The sequence below is a fragment of the Heterocephalus glaber genome, unplaced genomic scaffold (assembly GCF_053883595.1).
Source record: "Heterocephalus glaber isolate CG9 unplaced genomic scaffold, H.glaber_assembly_v1.0 deba00001097, whole genome shotgun sequence".
Taxonomy (NCBI): Eukaryota; Metazoa; Chordata; class Mammalia; order Rodentia; family Bathyergidae; genus Heterocephalus; species Heterocephalus glaber.
The window spans coordinates 870,776-888,060 of record NW_028258191.1 but is presented as its reverse complement, the minus strand read 5'-3'; the positions used below and the strand labels follow the sequence as shown (position 1 = coordinate 888,060).

The following is a 17,285-nucleotide window of genomic DNA, read 5'->3' as shown; positions in this document are numbered from 1 at the left end:
AAGTGAATTCTAGCATTTAACTGGAGCTAACTGGATATGGTGTTTTTCTCTTTCTTAACAGGAAAGCATAACTGTTCTTTAAACCTGTTTAATTTTTGGCTTTTAAAAAATTAATCTTTGCTTAAGTGTGGTGGCATAACACGTGTAATTCCAGCACTGTGGAGGGGCTCAGGAAGATCGTAGGAAGACAGGAGACAGGAAGATCGCTGTGAATTCGAGGCCAGCCTGGGCTACATGCATAGCAAGACCTTATCTCAAAAAAAAAAAAAAAAAAAAATCCTTGCTTGCAATTTGAAAGCATAATGTTAAGTGAAATAAGTCAGACACACAAGCTTAAATATCACATGGTTTCTCTTTTATGAGAAACTCAAAAAAATATATACATACATAAACACACACAGCAAAATAGAGAGTAGATAAATAGAAAGTAGGGAAAAGTTCAAGTAATCCCTAATTACCTTTTTTGCTGTTTCAAAAATAATTTATTATATATGGTAATTCCATTTACACTGCTAGTTTTTCTTTGTTCATTGAAAAGTTATGTGCTATTGCCGGGGATTTAGCTCAGTGGTTCCGCCACCTGCCTTGCAAGCGGAAGGATCTGAGTTCGATCCCCGGTACGGGAAAAAAAAAAAAAAAAAAGTTATGTGCTATTATTGTTTCTTCTTTGTAAGAGAGAATCTTTTTGTTTCTGAATAACTACTTTGAACATGATACACAGTGTATTATCTATTGTTATTCTCTTTTTTGTTACAAAATTTTATTCTATCTTTTCATAAGATAAAATAATGGAAGAAAAACTTAATCCTTACCTTAAAAAAGGAAGCTGCTCTAGATTCATACTATCCTTTCTGCTTCTGTGATATCACCTATCATACGTATGTGTGTAGGCGCTCGTGTGTGTGAGTTTTGCTGTATTGGAATAATAGGATATATTTATTAAAAAGGAAAAGGGCATAAAATGTTGCCTTTTCTACTTTTTTGTGGTCCTGGAGATGAAGCTCAAGGCCACAGACATGCTAAGCAAGCGCTCTACCATGAGTTTTTCTATGCTCCCAGCTCCATAAAATGTCTCTAAAGTGCTGCTTTTTGTATCTTAACCTCTCTATACTAGCAGGAAAAAATTGTATGTATCCTTTATATTGAAAATATGTAAAACATAATATATGATTCAGCTATTATATTCTGATCATGTTTTTTAACCATTTACTGTTTCATTTTTTAAAATTTTATTTTATTTTATTTTATTTTATTTTTTGGTACCAGGGATCGAACTCAGGACCTTGTGCTTGCAAGGCAGGCACAGTGCCACTGAGCTAAATCCCCGGCCCTCATTTTTATTTTAATTGTGAACTATTTTAGACAACAAGAAAGAAACTGAGAATAAAATAAAGAACTTCTGTATACTCAGTATACAAGTATATTAGAGGTCACAACTGTATGTCCCTCCACCTCTGGTTTAATGTTTATAATTCTTGTGCACTTTTAATACTATGTGTGTATCCTTAAAAATATAGTATATATTTAAAATGTTTTAAAGCTGTAGGTAAAATAGTCATATATTACTGGTGAGATGAAAAATATTATAGTTACTCTGGGAAACTTTGCCATATCCTAAAAAATTAAACATAGAGTCACCATATGACCCAGCAGTTCTGTTAGCTATATATCAATGAGAAAATAAAAGTTCATACAGAGACTATACATGAGTGTTCATAGCACTGATAAATATTTTTATTAGCCGAAACATTAAATAAAGCAAACTCAGATGTTTATAAGCTGATGCATGAATGAATAAAATGTGGATATCTACTCAGTGGAATATTACTCAGTAATTAAATGAAGTACCAACACATGCTGCAACATGGATGAACTTTGAAAACAGTATGCTAAATAACAAGCCAGTCATACACACACATAAATCTGATTCTGTCTACATGAAGCATCCAGGTTAGGCAAATGCATAGGAATGGAAAGCTGATGTGGGGGGAGATTAGACAGCAGCTGCTAATGAGCGTGGATTTCTTTTGGGAAAGATGAAATGTTTTAACATGAATGGTGACTGCACAAATCTGTGAATATGCTAAAAACTTTGAATTGTTAAATGCATCAGTTATGTATTGGCATATGAACTATAGCTCAATAAAGCTGTTAAAGTTCATGTATATGCTGTAAGTTCTTCAGCCATTAGCTTTTTTTAAACTCAAATCATTATATCTGAGATTCATACATTTTTGTGTATTTAATTTGGTGTATCTCATTTTCATATTCCTTTGTATGAATTTGCTGCATTTTATTAATGTGCTTCCTTTTTGTTATTGAAATTTTTCAGTGAACAGTTTAATGCCTATTTCCTTATATTATGATACTTCTTTAAAGCTTTTTTCCAGATTAGAATTTGATAGGATTTTTTTTTTTTTTTTTTTTGGTATTAGGGATCGAATTCAGGACCTTGGGCTTGAGAGGCAGGCGGTGGAATCACTGAGCTAAATCCCTGGCCCCACTAGGATTATTGATAATTCATAGTTTATTTGTTTAAAAGACATTCTATGGTATACGTCAGAACATTTAGTTCATTTAATTTTACAATTTAAAATTGAAGTTCATAAAAATACTCCGTATTCTGAAGTTTATCTGTAGTTCTTTTATCTTTGGCAAGAGAGAAAGTGGGGTTCTTTTTTATTTTTAATTTTTTGTAGGCTTCCTGTTGTATCTTTACTGGGTTTTTAGTGTTTTGTAAACATATCCTAATTTTTGTGTATGTTACAGAAAAAGCTACAAATGAATACAATACTACGGAAGATTGGAGTCTTATTATGGACATATGTGACAAAGTTGGAAGCACTCCTAATGGGTATGATACCCAGTGAATATTTAGCAGCTTTATTAACTCCTGTCCTTTTCTCGATGTAAACTTTTGGGTTTTTTTGCTACCGGGGATCAAACTGGAGTCCTTGCCGCTTGCAAGGCAGGCAGTGGAACCACTGAGCTAAATCCCCGGCCCTTCTTGATGTAACTTTGAAAGGACACTGAGGTCCTGGTTTTAACCAAACTTTATTTAACTAAACTATTATTTAAACTAATTACTTAACTGTTTAGTTTTGGGAGATAAAAGTAAACAGAGTCCATAGGTTGGTTTATGATATAAATCTTAACCTTAAAGAAGAAGTGAGAGTTGAACTGTAAAGCTGAGCTGTATTAGCATAAATAATTAAAGGCTTGACACAACAGGGACAAATGTTAACAATGAGTAGATTAGCTATTTGGGCATTTCTCTGTGACTTAGACACGTATGAGAACCTTTCATTAATGAATAGGTAAATACAATAGGTAGCATAATGAAAAAAGTGAACCGTACAAAAAGCGTTTTTGAGGGGGATGCAGCAAGCAGTTAAGCTGAACTTATTAAATTCTAGAAGTTAAGAAAGTGGTGAAAGCATTTGTTTTAACACTCAGATTTTCATAGTGCCTTCATATGTTTGTATGTGAATCTTCTAGGCTTGAACAGCCAGTTCTTTATAAGAGGAGGATGAGAGGATAAGTTTATGTGATGTAGTTGTTCTTTTGTGGTGTTCATTTGTGTTGATGATTTTCTCTGAAATGTGTCCTTATTTTGGAGTAGGTAATGACTGCAACAGTTATTGTTAAAGTTGTTCTACAAGTCTCTGAAAAAAAGATTCTGTAAAATCATCTTACAGACTTATTCCTTAACAAAGCAGAGTCTCTAGGATTTTATTTTTAAAGTTACTTGGTTAGGAAATACCTTATATTTTAAATGTTGAGCTGAAATTATAAGAAAAATATTTAACTATCTGCATTTTTTTCTTAGAGCAAAAGATTGCCTAAAAGCCATAATGAAAAGGGTAAATCATAAGGTTCCTCGTGTTGCTCTGCAAGCATTAACTGTGAGTAAAAGTGTATTTGACCCAGTTTTTAAAAGTGCATTTATATTAGTAAGTTTAAAGCAATATTTCAACATTTGTATACTAACTTTATTGTCGTTAATAGCTTCTTGGGGCTTGTGTGGCTAACTGTGGAAAGATATTTCATTTAGAAGTATGTTCCCGTAATTTTGCAACAGAAGTACATGCTGTGATAAAAAATAAGGTAAGTTTTAGCAAGAGAAGAAATTTAAGTCATTTTAAAAAACATGTGTTGTGCATCATTTAAATTATCTATAATAAAGTTATAAGTGAAATTATTTTTAGATAAATTAAAATGATTTAAACTTCTTGTTCTGAAATTTGATTTTTAAAAATTTATACTACGGGCCTGGGGATTTAGCTCAGTGGTTCTGTCGCCTGCCTCACAAGCGTGAGGACCCGAGTTCAATCCCCAGTACCAAAAAAAAAAAAAAAAAAAAAAAAATTTATAGTACCAAAAAGTTTTTTTCTCCAAAGCATATGTACTATTAATAAGAGCTAATGTTTGTTGAGTGTTAGTAAGTCATTTCTTTAACCATTTTATATAGACTGTCCCTTTTTTACAAAAACTGAGGCATAGAGAGAATTATTTGTTGAAATGTTTTTTTCCAAGGTTGTGCAGATAGTAAGGTGGCATAACTGAGATTCAGATATAGATTTCTGTGACTTGAGACTCCAAGTTCTGTAACTTCCATTTTATATTGACTCCCATTATACTTGGTGAGCAAAGGAGACCTTTACTTGGTGGGGGAGGGGCACCATAGGGTTGTTATATTTCTTTGAGACAGAAACTAAAAAGCACCATATTTACACTATTAGTGGCAAAACCCCAGAATTTTAGTCAGGTTGATATAAAATTCTCATTAATGTTGAGAATATTAAGAAAACAGAAGAATAATCTTTGAATATAAAAGATTTATTGTCATTATAGCAAGATTTAGAAATTGATGTTATAGCATAGTAATTTTACATGAAACAACCACATCTTAACATGGATCTAATACTCAAATAGACTAGGGATTGCTGGGCTTTTGTTGGTGTTCATAATACTAAAAGAATTTTGGTTGTAATTTATTTTTTAGCTAAGTAATTTAAATATTTCTTTTAACTACAAGGTTTTGTTTTTTCTCCCCTTTCCTTTTCTTTAAAAGGCTCATCCTAAAGTATGTGAAAAACTGAAATCTTTAATGGTGGAATGGTCAGAAGAATTTCAGAAGGACCCTCAATTTAGTCTAATATCTGCAACTATTAAATCAATGAAAGAAGAAGGAGTTACTTTTCCTCCAGCGAATTCTCAGGTAAGAAAATCATTCAGACCAGTTGTTGGCCCTGTACTATTTTGAAGGTATGTATGTTATATAAGAGCTAGGCAAAGTAGGTTCTGGTCATCATTGGTCATCTCCATTCCCCAAGTGCTGATCTAACATAGTGCCTTACATTTAGTAGGCATTCTAATTGTGTAGTGTTTTTCTTCCACATAACATAACTTTGAAAAGCTAATACGGCATAATTTATTTAATGCTACTCTAAGTCTGGAATCATGTGAAAGGCTTAGATATATAAGATAGCCCACATTTACCGTAAATTTGAAGGGTAGCCATATATTTGTATTTTTTAAAAAAAGATACCTAAGTGACAAGGGATGAAGGGTACAAAGACCAGATGCGATCTTTCTTGGTACCAAGATGAGAGAGGGAGCTATGAATTGGGATGGGAGGAAGTGAAGAGGTAGAATTTTGAGACTCAAATGTGTTTTATTGGAGTGGAGTGAAGGAAGAGAAAGGCTTGATTGCACACGCCTGTAATCCCAGCACTCAGGAGGCTAAGACAAGAGGATCACTATGAGTTCGAGGCTAACCTGGGCTACATAGTGAGTTTAAGGCCAGTCTGAAGTACATAGTGAGACCCTGTTTCAAAACCAAAAAGAAAAAAACAAATAGAGTGGATTGAAGAAGTAGTTGTAGGGGAGAGACATGAACAAATACACAGGGTTGATAATTGTTTGTTGAAGAGTGAATATGCCTAAAATGAGTAGTTTACATATAAGATGGGTGGAACTAGAAATTTATCTGGAGAGATAGGGATAGTTTTAGTAGGACATGGAGAGGGGCAGGGACAATGACTCGCAGAGTGGGCTGGTTTTTTAGGTTTGTGAGAGAAAAACACTATCTTGCTTGGGCTTTGTTTCAGTGCTTTTTGTCTTGCAATTAATATTAGGATGTGGGCTAGGAAAGAGACTTATGAAGGAGGTACTATATTTTCTTTTATTTTGACTATAAATTAAAGAGACAAAAATAATTTAATAGCTGGCCAGGCCTAAGGAAACAAGGTAGAGTTTTTGAGACACAAGGTAAAGTTCTAAATTTTCTGAGCAGTTTTGGAAATTATCTTTTGTGAATGTCTTTACACAGTGTGATCAAAAATGCCAAAGTGAATGGTGCTACTTACTGAGTGCCATACAATGGAAAGGCGGGCATGTAGAAATAGTACCATTGTATCCTCATCCACCTTATTCACCAGATCTGGCACCATACAGCTTCTGGCTCTTCCCAAAGTCAAAATGACCATGAAAAGTAAATGTTTTGAATCAGTTCAGTTTTAGTATATGTGCTGCCAAAGCGAGCACTGTTTTGAATCAGTTCAGAACATCAAGGCAGACTCAGCAGCACAGCTAAAGACACAAAAGAGGACTTCCAGAACTGCTTCAGAAAGTGGCAAGAATGATGGGATATTTCATGGGGGGGTATTTTTGGGGGATTACTAGTAATGTGTTTTTTACTATAATAGGAATTTTAAATTTAAATGTTCACTGTATCTTTCAGTTATATCTCCTATCCCTAGAACTGTACCTGCTGTCTCTGTCTTCCCTCCTCTACCCTTCAGTGATCATGACTTGTGCTTGGCACTTCTCCTGTAGCTCTGTGCCTTAGCAGTTGATACCTCTCATTGAGCAAGAGACCTTGGACAGCTGTGTAATGGAGAAAGAGTCATATTTATTCACTCTATAAAATACTTAAGTGCCTTCTGTATGCCAAGTTCTATGTCAGATACTTAGATTTATGCAAAATGTAAACCAACTCATGTCCTTTGTGCATTTATAATTTTTTGAAAACTGTTTTAGTACTTGAAAACAGCTACTTAAAATTGTCATAAAGAACTTCACTTTTTTTTTTGTATTAAATTCTTTTATTGGTACATTGTAGGTATACAACACAATTACATTTCTCATTGGGAATTGTACCTTTACATAATGCATCTTGGTTCTTCTTTTTTCCCCATTCCTAGCCCTCCCTTCACACCCTCCACCCTTCCCTATTTACAAAGACTTTATTTCCATTTTTTCCATTTCTCATCATTTTTTCCTTTCCCTTCTTTCCTTTCCCCTGCCCCTCCCACTACCCCTACCCCTTTGGACCTTTTCTTCCTATTTTACATTATCGATTATTCATTCTAATCATTGGTACATTTTAGGTATACAATATAATGACATTCATCATTGGAAATTTGCACCTTTACATAGTCTCTCTTGGTTCTTATTTTTCACCCTTGCCCAGCCCTCCCTTCAACCCCTCCAATCCTCCCTATTTACAAAGATTTTGTTCCTATTTTTCCATTTTCTCATATTAATCCCATTCTGTTCTATCCTTTCCCCTAGCCCTCCCACTTCCTTCCCCCTTGCCCCTTTTCTTCCTATTTCACATTACCTATTATACATTTAGTCCTTATTTACACTTTCAGTTTCTCACACCAGAGAAACTATTCGGTATTTACACATGTGTGTCCTATTTATTTCATTCAAGAGTATCGCCTCAATGTGCATCCACTTAGCTGTAAATGTCTCTAATCTCTCATTTTTTATGGCTGAGTAGTACTCCATTTTATTTTAAAAACCACATTTTCCTGATCTAGTCTCCAGTTGATGGGCATTTGGGCTGTTTCCAAGTTTTAGCTATTACAAACTGTGCTGATATGAACATGGGTGCACATATATCATTGTGGAATGATTCTTTTAATTCTTTGGGGAAGATCCCCAGCAGTGGAATAGCAGGATCAAATGGGACTTCCAGTCCTAGTTCTTTGAGGTATCTCCATACTGATTTCCACAGTGGTTGCACCAGTCTACACTCCCACCAGCAGTGGAGCAGGGTTCCTCTTTCCCCACAGCCCCGCCAGCATTTGTTATTGGTTGATTTCATGATAGCAGCCATTCTTTCTGGAGTGAAGTGGAATCTCAGCGTTGTTTTCATTTGCATCTCTTTTTTCATGTATTTATTTGCTATTTCTACTTCTTTGTGTGAGAAATGTCTGTTCATTTCAGATGCCCATTTTTGGATTGGGTCTTTAAATTTGGGAGGTCTGATCTTTTTAAGTTCTTTATAGATTCGAGATAGTAGACTTTTGTGTGAGGAAGAGCAGGTGAAGATTTTTTTCCCACATTGTGGGTTGTCTCTTCACACTGCTGGTGGTTTCTCTTGCTGTGCAGAAGCTTTTTAATAAGAAGAGATCCCATTTGTTGACTGTTTGTGCTAGTTCACGGGCAACTGAGGTTTTGTTCATAAAATCTTTTCCTACACTAATGTCTTCAAGGGTTCTACCCAACCTCTGTTCCAACTGGTTCAGAGTTTCTATTTTAATACTTAGATCTTTAATCCATTTTGATTTTAGTTTGGTGCATGGTGAGAGATATAGGTCTAGTTTTAATCTTTGGCAAGTTGAATCCCAGTTTTTTCCAGCACCATTTATTAAAGAGGCTATCTTTCCTCCATTGAGGGTATTTGGCTCCTTTGTGGAAGATGAGATGGCTGAGTGTGTCTGGCGTTGTTTCTGCATCTTCTAACCTGTTCCACTGGTCCTCAAGTCTGTTTCTTTGCCAGTACCATGCTGTTTTTATCTCAGTAGCTTTGTAGTATAGTTGCAGGTTGGGGATTGTGATACCTCCTGCCATGTCTCTGATACCTAGAATTGCTTTTGCTATTCTGGGTCTCTTCTTTTTCCAAATGAATTTTTGGATTGTTTTCTCGAGGTCTATGAAGTATGCTGCTGGGATCTCAATTGGAATTGCATTAAATCTATATAGCACTTTTGGAAGTATGGCCATTTTCACTCTATTAATCCTTCCTACCCAGGAGCAGGGGATGTCTGTCCATTTTCTGATATCATCTTCAATCTCTCTTTTCAGAGTGCCATAGTTTTCAGAGAAGAGGTCTTTGATTTCTTTCGTTAGGATGATTCCTAGGTATTTCAGTTTTTTGGATGCTATTGTGAAAGGAATTATTTGCCCTGTTTCTCTCTCAGTGAGTCTGTCATTTGTGTAGAGGAAAGCTATTGATTTTTGTGTGTTGACCTTGTAACCAGCTACTTGACTGAATTTGGTTGTTAAGTCTAGAAGACTTGGTGGAGTTCTTGGGGTCTTCTATATAGAGTATCATGTCATCTGCAAATAATGACAATTTGACTTCTTCATTACCTGTCTTTATTCCTTTTATTTCTTTCTCTTGTCTAATTGCCGTGGCTAATGTTTCCAGAACTATATTGAACAAGAGTGGTGATAGTGGACATCCTTGTCTTGTTCCTGATTTTAGTGTGAATAAAGAACTTCACTTTTTAATGAAACTCATTTATATCAGTATTTTTTTAAGTTAGCATCTGCAAGTAATTATAGAGCTTATGTTTTCTTTGAAAGGATAGTTATGTTCATTTTACTTATACATTTACAGACTGTCTCTGCTTCTGCCAAGAATGGAGTATCATTGAACAAAAACAAAGAAGACGAAGACATAGCTAAAGGTAAATGATCAAGCATGTATAACTTAGTATTGCTCAAAGTATCCTCACTGGTCAATTTTATTGAATAAAGATTGTAATAAAATTGTGTATACCTTTAGTTCTATCTCATATGTAGAAATTGTTAGGATTTTAAAATTAAGGAAAATAAATGACACGATATAAGATGAATTTAATTCATTTTCCTCTTCAGTAATATATATTCCATGTCCTACCTTTGAAGAGATTACATATTACCTTTTCTTTAATGCCAGAGTTATGAGTCAAGAACAGAAATATGTTCACTGCTTGTCCTATATGGAAAGCTACCCATATTATAATGTCACAATCTTTTTGCTATAAAAATAATAGCTGCTATATACGATAGTCTATTATAATAAGGAATGAGCAAAACTTTACTTTTAAAATATGTCATGTTTTCTTGCCTTCCCAAGAGTTAACTATTTAGCATTTATTTGGACAAATCACTAGATTTACAATTAAATACAGCGATGCCTCATTTTATGAATTTAGTTTGTTTCACAATTTTGGGGAAGATGGCTACTTTTGTGTTTGTGTGAGGAAGATGGCCATGGTCATGTTTGTCATGCAATGTGGAGTTTGTGAACAGAATTACAATTTTGCCAGATGCTTTTGTTTGAGAACTGAAATGTTTGCAAACAGAAACGTTCATGAACTGAGGTATTGCTGCATTATATTATCATCTAATGTTTCATTTTAAACTGTTTAAGAAACAATTCTGACTTTTGTTTTTTGCATTTTAATTTTTCAAACTAGCTATTGAATTATCATTGCAAGAGCAGAAACAGCAGTGCACAGAGACAAAATCTTTATATCCATCTGCAGAAATTCAGTTAAACAATAGGGTTGCACGAAAAGTGAGAGCTTTATACGATTTTGAAGCCGCTGAGGACAATGAACTCACCTTTAAACATGGTGAAATTATTATTGTTTTGGATGACAGGTATGTTTTAAATCTTTAATTATGGAATATTCTGAAGTTTTAACCACAGTATCCTTAATTGGGAATCCCAGATATTCAGTTCTTTGACTTTTGGTATATTTAAATCATAATAAGACCTTTTCGTATCTTAATTATTTTTCCCTAAAATAAGAGTTCAAGTAAATAATGCAAGTTGCTTATTCTTTTGTTAAATTTGTTTGTAAAGTATGCTTTATGTCTTGGATGAAAGATACGTTAAGTAATACTGTTAGTGACCACAATTGAAAAAAACATATTCAGTCATCTGGATCCATTTACAGTGGGAGTATACCAAAATTACTGTCAGAAAAACATCAGGAAAAAATATTGCTATATTACATTGAACAAAGCAACTACTATTAAAGTCTTCTCACAATTTCTCTGTCATTTGAAGGTGTAAGAAAGAATAGATTGATCTATATTGAATCTAAGTCTATTCTTTACTAAGCTATATCCCCAGTCCTTTTTTAAATCTTTATTTTAAGACAGAATCTTGGTATGTTGCCCAGTCTGGGCTTCAACTTGTGATCCTCCTGCCTCAGTCTCCCAGAATACTAAGATTAAAGGTGTGGGCTACTGTACTTGGCTTCACTTTTTTTTTTTTGGTACTGGGGATCGAGCTCCGGTCCTTGGCGAAACCACTGAGCTAAATCCCCGGCCCGTTGGCTTTACTTTTACTTTTAAAAGAAATTAATGCAATTTAGCATGAAGAAACCTGACAGCTTGTTGCTATTATCAGAGATTACAAACATATTTTGTATCCGCTATAAATAACTCACTAAGGATATACTGGTCTAGTTTATTTTTAAATGAGTAAAGTATAAAATGGTGATACTTTGCTACAGTAAATATTTATTGAGAAAATATTGTGTAATAGACTGTAATATAAGATGTATGGGGACACAGTTTTCTTTCCATAAAATCTAAAATAAAGTCAGGGAGTTAAAATTACTGTACAGATAATTATATGGAAGGAGAATGTGGTAGATGCAAAAAAAAAAAAAAAAAGAGGCACAATTGGAGGCTAAAAGCAAAGTTGCACTTGGTGCAAACTTGTGGGAAAGACTTATTCAGGGGCTCCATTTCAGGTAAACCTTGATTGATTTTGACAAGACAAAATATTTTGCAAGGAATTGAGAATGGGAAAAGGAAGATCTCAACACTCAAGATAGCACTATGTTCACTGAAAAAATAATCTTCATTGCCTTAAAAATTTTTTTATTTTTTGGAAACAGTCACTTGAAATGGAGCACATGATCCCAAAAGAGTAAATAAAGGTAAAGAAGTGGTGTTCTCCAGACATTGACAGTCTAAAGTGCCCAGCTTCTGAGTGTCCTTTTAGTTAAAATAGTTACCAAAGAACCTTGGTTTATACTTTTTATACCCTATGTATCTATAAAATTATAGACATTAACAAATAGAAAATTACAAAGTGAAATTTTTGATATGATTCAAACTTAGAACATTACTTTTGTATAATAAAATTGTCTAAAATAAATTGCTGTTCTCAAGTTAAATACGGAACTAATTACTGGCACAGATACCTCAGCAGGTCTGTACTGCCCTGTGCTCTGTGGTACTCAGCCCTCCTCTTTTTTTCTTGTAACCCCTGAGAGTCTTTCATTCAGTGTCCCATGATAGTATTTGGCTTTCATGTGGAATTAGGTACCTATTATAGTCTTATGACCTACAGCAGATAGATTACAGTACTATGCTATACCTTGTCTTTTTCTCTAATGTCTATTTAAAGCATAAATTTATTAAATAATTTAGACATAAATTTTAATTAAGGCTTAATCACTTCAAAAATACCTTTTTCCTTTGTAACTGCTATGGTAATTCAGCATGCATATGGTGGAAGAGAGAGGTGGGTGATTACTGTCATTTGGATAATAGGACTCCCTTGCTCTAGTCATGTTTACCAGTATATCTTGGATTGAATGTTATTCTAGTTGATTAGTAATCACTGGCAAGATATTAAATACAAATACAGACTTAGAGGCTAAAGTTAAATGGCAATCTTAGGTTATAAAGAAGTCCAGATGATCAAGAAAATGACTCTCTTTGTTGTTTTTAGATTTCTGTGAAATTGAAAATGTCAAATTAAATTTTTCACATGAAGGATGTCAAGTCCCATGAAAATACATCATTCTTCAACCTCAGTTTAAGGAGCTGGGTGATTTTTAAAAATGCACATTTCTTATTAATATGTATTTTAAAAGCCTTTCACTTTACATTTTTAACTTTATCTCACCACTCATTTTGTTCTTTATATAAATATTTCAAATAATTAAGTGGAATTCTTACGGTTCCAAAAATGCCATGTTCTGATTAGGCCTCTGTAGTCTTGTACATTTGGTTCTTTGCTTGGAAAGCCCTTTCAAAGGAGACAAAGCAATAGAAAAGAAAATAAACTTTACTTGCAACCAAGATTTGCAAGACCCACCTTTAAAAGGGTTGGCTCCTCAAATTAAAAATTAAAAAAGTATGTTAAGGGAAGACCCCCACAAAATTACAAAGATTCCCAAGTTTACCATTTCTGTGTTTGTTGTAGAAATAGCAGGGGGGTTTTTTGTTTTTCTTTTTTGGTACCAGGGATCGAACTTGAGTCCTTGTGGTTAAAAATAGCAGGTTTTTTTACATAATTATTTTATCCACATGGTCCTTTTTTTTTTTTTTTTTCCGTACCAGGGATCGAACTCAGGACCTTGTGCTCGCAAGGCAGGCACGTTGTCACTGAGCTAAATCCCCAGCCCCACTTAGTCTTTTTATTAGCCATTGCAAAAGTCAGCAGGTGATTTTTTGAAAAAATCGAGTTTTCATTTATTTTGAGATCTAAACTAGATAGAATAATCTTGGTTTTGTTTTGTTTATCTCAGAGTGCAGTTTTTGTTTCTTTGCACTTTTCCCTCTGTTTCCATAGCTTTAATCTCCTTTTCCTTCTGGTGAGTGCCTACTTAACTTTCAAAACCCACCCATCTCACATTTTATATCCTCTGAGAAGCCTTTCCTTACTCTGCTTTTAGCTTCCAGTAGTTAGAAGTTTTCTTCTCTGTGTTGCTACCTCTCCTTGAACATATATATGAGTATTTTTCATACAGCATGTTGTGTTTTTTTTTTAATATGTATCTCTCCTACTAGATCAATTGATTGTAAAGAGGGTCAGCACTTCCCTGGGTGGGAGGAAATGGGAAAGACAAAACAATTCCCAGTAGATAAAGCAAGATAACATATTCTTTAGGGGAAATTGAAACAGTGTACTTGGATTTCAGATTTCTTCAGAGCAAAAAGAGTATCTTATTTTTTATAACTTCAGTGCTTAGCCTGAAAGTACTGGTTCTGTCCTTGCTAGACTTTACTTTTTTTCAGTACTGAGGATTGGACCCAGGGCCTTCACACTAAGCTATATCCCCCACACCTTTTTAAATTTTGAGACAGGATCTAGCTGAGTTGCCTAGACTGGCCTAGAATTTGTAATCCTGCTTCAGCCTCTCAGAGGGCAGGGGTGATAGGCAAGTACCACCACACCAGTTTGTCCTTCATAGATTTTTATAAATGTTGGCCGAATAATCAGTTTGTTGAAGGTGAAGTTTATGTCCCGTACACTTAGGTCAGTTATGATTCTTTTCTAATATAAAAAACTCTAAATATAAACAACACATTTAAAATTTTACTTAATTATCAAATGGTTAATGTCAAATTATAGTGGTGAATTACCTTAATTTAAAAATTTAAAGTTAAACAATATTTTGTGCCATTAACATTCTGTAGAATCAGCTGGTAGTCCGTGGAAAGAATATAGAGTCAACTTAGCACTGAGAAGGAGTCATCATGCTTTGAGGTGGCATTTGGTGGGTTTGCCTACTTTTGTGCTTCATCAAAGTGTTTGTGGTAATAATGATTGAGAGGGAAATTATCTTACATTAGTGGGAGTACTCATGAAGACTGTCCATATAATTGTTAATAGGTTCAGATAATCTGTTTATCCATTTCACAGGTTTGAATTTTCTGGTTTTATCTAAAAATTGCTTTAAATTTAAATTTCCTTTTTAAATGGAAAGCTTACCTAAAAAATGCATGAAAGAGAATTTCTCCCATCCTATATAGATAATAGCAAATGTAGTATCTTAGAACTGTCACTACACTCATTTCTTACTTGGTAGATTTAAGAATTTAGGTGATATGCACTTCTTCATATCTGTGTGGAAGTCATTGAATGAAATGTTTTAGAATCATAGAAGTTAATTCATTTATAAGATTCTTTCGGGTGTTTGAGGATAGCTCAGAGTTCATGCCTAGCATGTGTGAGGTTTTGTATTTGATCACTAATACCACACACATACACAAACACAAAATTTTTGGAAAGGAATAAACAAAATGCCCATTTTTCCCAGACACTGTAACTCTACTATTACTCTACTACTGTAACTCTGTATAGAAAGTTCAATCAGTGGGCATACTATTAAACTGGTAAGTTTGTTAAGGTTGTTCAATATAGGTTCTGTATACAAAAATCAGTAGTATCCCTTAATCACATTGTTTAGAAAATGTAATAGAAAAGGATTCTCCAATAGTAATAAAAATTACATAAATGATCTAGGAGTGAATAACTAACAAAGTTATATATGTAAGGCCTTTATGTAGAAATTACAAAATCCTTTGAAATATATAGGAGATATGTTACGTATATCATGTTTATATTCTTAAAAATACAAATATAGAGATGTTAAACCTTAATATTATAGACTTAATTTTTCTCATTATTTCTCATATCATATTATTTTATAAATTTAGTGCATTTCCAATTAAAGTCCCTAAAAGAATTTTTCCACAAAACTCAATATTTTAGTATTAATATGGAAATGTGAAAGTATACAATAAGTGAAAAAGAATAATAGAGAGAGGATACTTTTCCTGCATGGTATCAAGGTATATTAATAGGCTGTGGTAAACAAATTCTTAGTAGTCCCCTCTTATCGATAGGTAATACGTTCAAAGACTCCCTCACTGGCTGCCTGAAACCAAGGATAGTAACAGACGCTATTTATACTGTCTTTTTTCCTGTATGTACATACCTATGATAAAGTTTATACGTAACACACAGATTAACAGCAACAATAGTAAGATAGAACAATTATAACAAATACTCAAAAAATGTTATGTGACTGTGGTCTTCAAATATTGTACTATAGATCTTAGCAACTTCTGCAAATGATTTTTTTTTTCTTTGCTTATAAAGGTTAAGAGATTTTACTTTTCACCTGAAGGAAATATTTTATGAGTTCTTTTTGCTATACCTCAGTTGTGCCAGCATCACTACACTTGTGCTTTGGGGTCATTATTAAGTAAAATAAGGGTTACTTGAACAGGAGCATCTAGTTACAGTAGTCAGTCTGACGACCAAGACACTACTGAGTGACTAACAGGAGGACAGCATATACACAGCATTATACACCATGGATATGCCAGACAAAGGGATGATTGATTTCAGACACAATAACGCACAATTTAAAACTTAGAATTATTTATTTCTGGAATTGTCCATTGAATGTTTTTGGACCATGGTGACTGTGGTAACTGAAACCACAGCAAAACTGAAGATAAGGGAGAAATTAGACATTGCAACAGAATGAAATATAGAAATAGGCTCATGAGTAGATAGCACCTTGCTGTCTGAAAGTGTATCAAAAATTAGTTGGAGAAATGGTAGACTAGTCAATATATGTTACTGGGATGAATAACTTTATGTAGTACAAATAAAATTTGATTTAGCTTTACACAGTACATAAAATTTTGTTTCAGGCAGGTGTGATGGTGCACACCTAAAATGTTAACTACTTGGAAGGCTGCAAGAAGCTCACAATTTTGAAGCTAGCTTGGGCAACTTACGAGACCCTGTCTCAAAATGTAAAAATAAGATTCAGGCTTGTAGCTGAATGGTACGTCCCTTGTGCTTGTCTAACATTCGTAAGGCCTTGAGTTCAACAAGGCCTTGGTAATAGAAAAGAAAAAAAATTATTTCAGATGAATTAAAGATAGGAAATAAATTTAAAAATAAAACCTGAATCTGTTAAGACAAGTGTGTAGGAGAATAGATGTAGGAATTCAAAAGTAGAGGAAGGTGAAAGTAGAAGCCATAGAAAGAAAAGATTGCTAAATTTTATTACATGGGAAAAAAACCAACCATGGAATAAAGAACTGTAAACATATGTTTAAATGCAAGTGATGTCTTGGGAAAAGGAATTTGCTTGTTTGAAATAAACAGTTGCTGTCCAGAGTATGTGAAGAACTTATAGTGAAAAGAGACAAATGACCAAGAGAAAAAGATATGAATAAGCAGTTCACAGAAGAGGCAGTCTAGATACCCACCAGATATACATGGATGCTTGGAAAATGCAAATGTAGACAATGACATAATTCCTTTACTGTTTAATATCAGGTATAGGCTTGAATAATTGCCGTGTATGGGGACACTCATTCTTGCATGCTTCTGGGAAAATGAAGAAGGTGAATTTCCATAGCCACTATAGGGAACATTTGACAATATCTAATAAAATACAAAATGCTTCTATTCCGTGGCCCAGTCCCAGCATGTC

At 34.0% G+C, this 17,285-nt stretch overlaps 1 protein-coding gene across 4 annotated transcripts in view; it reads left to right on the top strand.

The window, feature by feature from the left end:
• The window catches only part of Stam2 (signal transducing adaptor molecule 2), a 52,985-nt gene that overhangs the window by 16,289 nt on the left and 19,411 nt on the right, over positions 1–17,285 (top strand). For all 4 annotated transcript variants that reach the window (XM_004870020.4, XM_004870021.4, XM_087209992.1 and 1 more), the window contains 6 exons: positions 2,770–2,854; positions 3,830–3,905; positions 4,009–4,107; positions 5,075–5,221; positions 9,641–9,710; positions 10,485–10,671. In XM_004870020.4, coding sequence (XP_004870077.1) covers positions 2,770–2,854; positions 3,830–3,905; positions 4,009–4,107; positions 5,075–5,221; positions 9,641–9,710; positions 10,485–10,671 — 664 coding nt within the window. The remainder of the gene's footprint in view (positions 1–2,769; positions 2,855–3,829; positions 3,906–4,008; positions 4,108–5,074; positions 5,222–9,640; positions 9,711–10,484; positions 10,672–17,285) is intronic.